The 1,917-nt window shown below is 40.6% G+C and overlaps 1 protein-coding gene across 1 annotated transcript; it reads right to left on the reverse strand.

Annotated features, from left to right (window-relative positions):
* Positions 1–245: 245 nt before the first annotated feature.
* Positions 246–1,101, reverse strand: LOC1275241 (arp2/3 complex-activating protein rickA). The gene is made up of 4 exons (XM_061662029.1): positions 958–1,101; positions 809–886; positions 657–740; positions 246–545 (listed from the first exon to the last, which is right to left on the reverse strand). The coding sequence occupies exons 1-4, from the start codon at positions 1,051–1,053 to the stop codon at positions 405–407; spliced, it is 399 nt and encodes a 132-aa protein (XP_061518013.1). The 5' UTR covers positions 1,054–1,101; the 3' UTR covers positions 246–404.
* Between the last annotated feature and the right edge of the window lie 816 nt (positions 1,102–1,917).

Here is a 1,917-nt window from a genome sequence, read left to right on the forward strand (position 1 = left end):
GTGGATAATCTGCTAGGCGTTTTTTTGTAATTCCTCTCAAACTTGTTAAAAGATCTTTCAACAGTTGTCAATTACTTTGTTACAGCCATGTTATTTATAATGTAGTACGTGTACATTGTTATAAGATCCTAGTTTCCAACCTTCTTTTAGATCTAATGCAAATGAAATGAACCTGGTAAAACGCTTTGTTTAATTGCTTTTCAGACTCACATGAAATAAGATAGAAAGAAGAGTGTAAACGTGTGTTTCATTCATTGCTTGCATGGTAATTTATTTGATTGTAGTACATATGAATATGCTATTCGTCACACCCCCTATATATTATGGATAACGGGCAACAAAGGGAAAGCGAACTCATCAGCTAAGAAACATCGTTGAAGGAATCAGGTTTGCTCTTCTGCTTTTCATCCAGCCTTACTGGGTAGCTTGCCTCCAGTGCCCTTGGCGGCTCGTTTGTCACGTGCCACCGAAATGTACGATATGGTTTCAAGTGCCGGCAGAATGTTGGTCATTTCGATCGATGTCCTAGCGTTTCGACGGGATCTCTGTAAGAGGATGGTGGTGTAAATGGAAGTGTGGAAAAGTGTGTGTTGGATAGGACGTAAGATGAAGCGTTCGAGAAAGCGTGTACATTGCCGTGGGTAAAGGAATCAAACCATCTGAGGCATCTGGGGCGGTGGCGGCGGCGGTGGAGGGAATTGATCTTGTCCGGGAATTTCAGGTGGAGCCTGACGTGATACCTGTGATACGAGATGATAGTTGGTTGAGAACGGAACTCATGTTTTAGATTTGGTCGGTTCCGGCTTACCCGATTGTGCAGCATTCCGGGTGGCCTGGGAAAATCGCCCGGACTGGGGATGTTTGGCATTTGCGACGCATCGGTAGGCTGGATTCCAACATAAGTAGAGAAACAACTGTTGAGCTGTATACAACTAAAAATTTGTAACCAAAACTTACCGGTTTAATTGCACTTGGATGGGCTAAGGCTGGAGAAAGATCGATCAAACATACTAATCCAGCGAAAAGCGCTGCCAGTAAGGTAAAGCGACCCATTCTGTATAATGTTGAAAACGTTACTGTTGGTAAGTGGGTCTCGTTACTGAGTATTTATAGTGCGACAGTCCGTTAGCTAGAGATTCGCACCTTCGATATGATCAATTAGTCGCTTATTAACGAACGTAAATCATCCTTTGCGTGTCAGCACGGTTTTACAACTATGGGGAAATAGAATACCTGGTAGCGATCTCGATTAACCGTCGAAATTGCCGGATGCAAAACATGTTACTTCGGGGCAGTTTGTTTTAGCTCTTCAAAACATAAGGCCGTGTGAGTGTGTGGAGTTTTGCGACTTAATCAATCATCCGACAACTAGTATTGCGGGAAGTTGTCAAATGTGTAATCTATAATTTTCCATAACCTTCCGTGGGTGATAATCGCACCCGACTGACACGCTTGCGCTGTACCGGTGCCATGCGCATGATTTAATCTACATTTCTCACACATTTCAATTGTACTCATTGTCATCACCATCGTAATGACCCACACACCCAATAACAAACGCAGACGAATGCTGACAAGTCTATTTAAATTTTGTAATAATTTATTTAGTTTTCTTTTTATTAGAACTATTTAACAATATATACAGTAGGCAATAAAAATCATTAAATATATTCTCACTAGAATCTGACAACGAAAGAAGAAAGAACGTGAATAGAATCTAGAAACTTAAGCCAACTCATGAAAATAAGACACCTAACTTCACTACTATGAGTATTGATGGATCGATCGATGTTTTGTCATTTCTTCATCGCGTTTGTGTTTCTGTTTTTTTGTTCTACTTTTATTGATATATTTTTAAGTTTGCCGCTTTTGCTGCTGCATCTGCTGTTGTTTATGAGTGGTAGATTTTTCTTTTCA

The sequence above is a fragment of the Anopheles gambiae genome, chromosome 3 (assembly GCF_943734735.2).
Source record: "Anopheles gambiae chromosome 3, idAnoGambNW_F1_1, whole genome shotgun sequence".
Lineage (NCBI taxonomy): Eukaryota > Metazoa > Arthropoda > Insecta > Diptera > Culicidae > Anopheles > Anopheles gambiae.

Bases quoted from the DNA above. Each gene is read 5' to 3' on its own strand.
- LOC1275241 (XM_061662029.1), bottom strand. From the start codon at position 1,053: ATGGGTCGCTTTACCTTACTGGCAGCGCTTTTCGCTGGATTAGTATGT. The intron at 741-808 runs GTAAGCCGGAAC...CTCGTATCACAG, and splicing joins CCGGAATGCTGCACAATCGG to GTATCACGTCAGGCTCCACC. The intron at 546-656 runs GTTTGATTCCTT...ATCCTCTTACAG, and splicing joins CGCCCCAGATGCCTCAGATG to AGATCCCGTCGAAACGCTAG.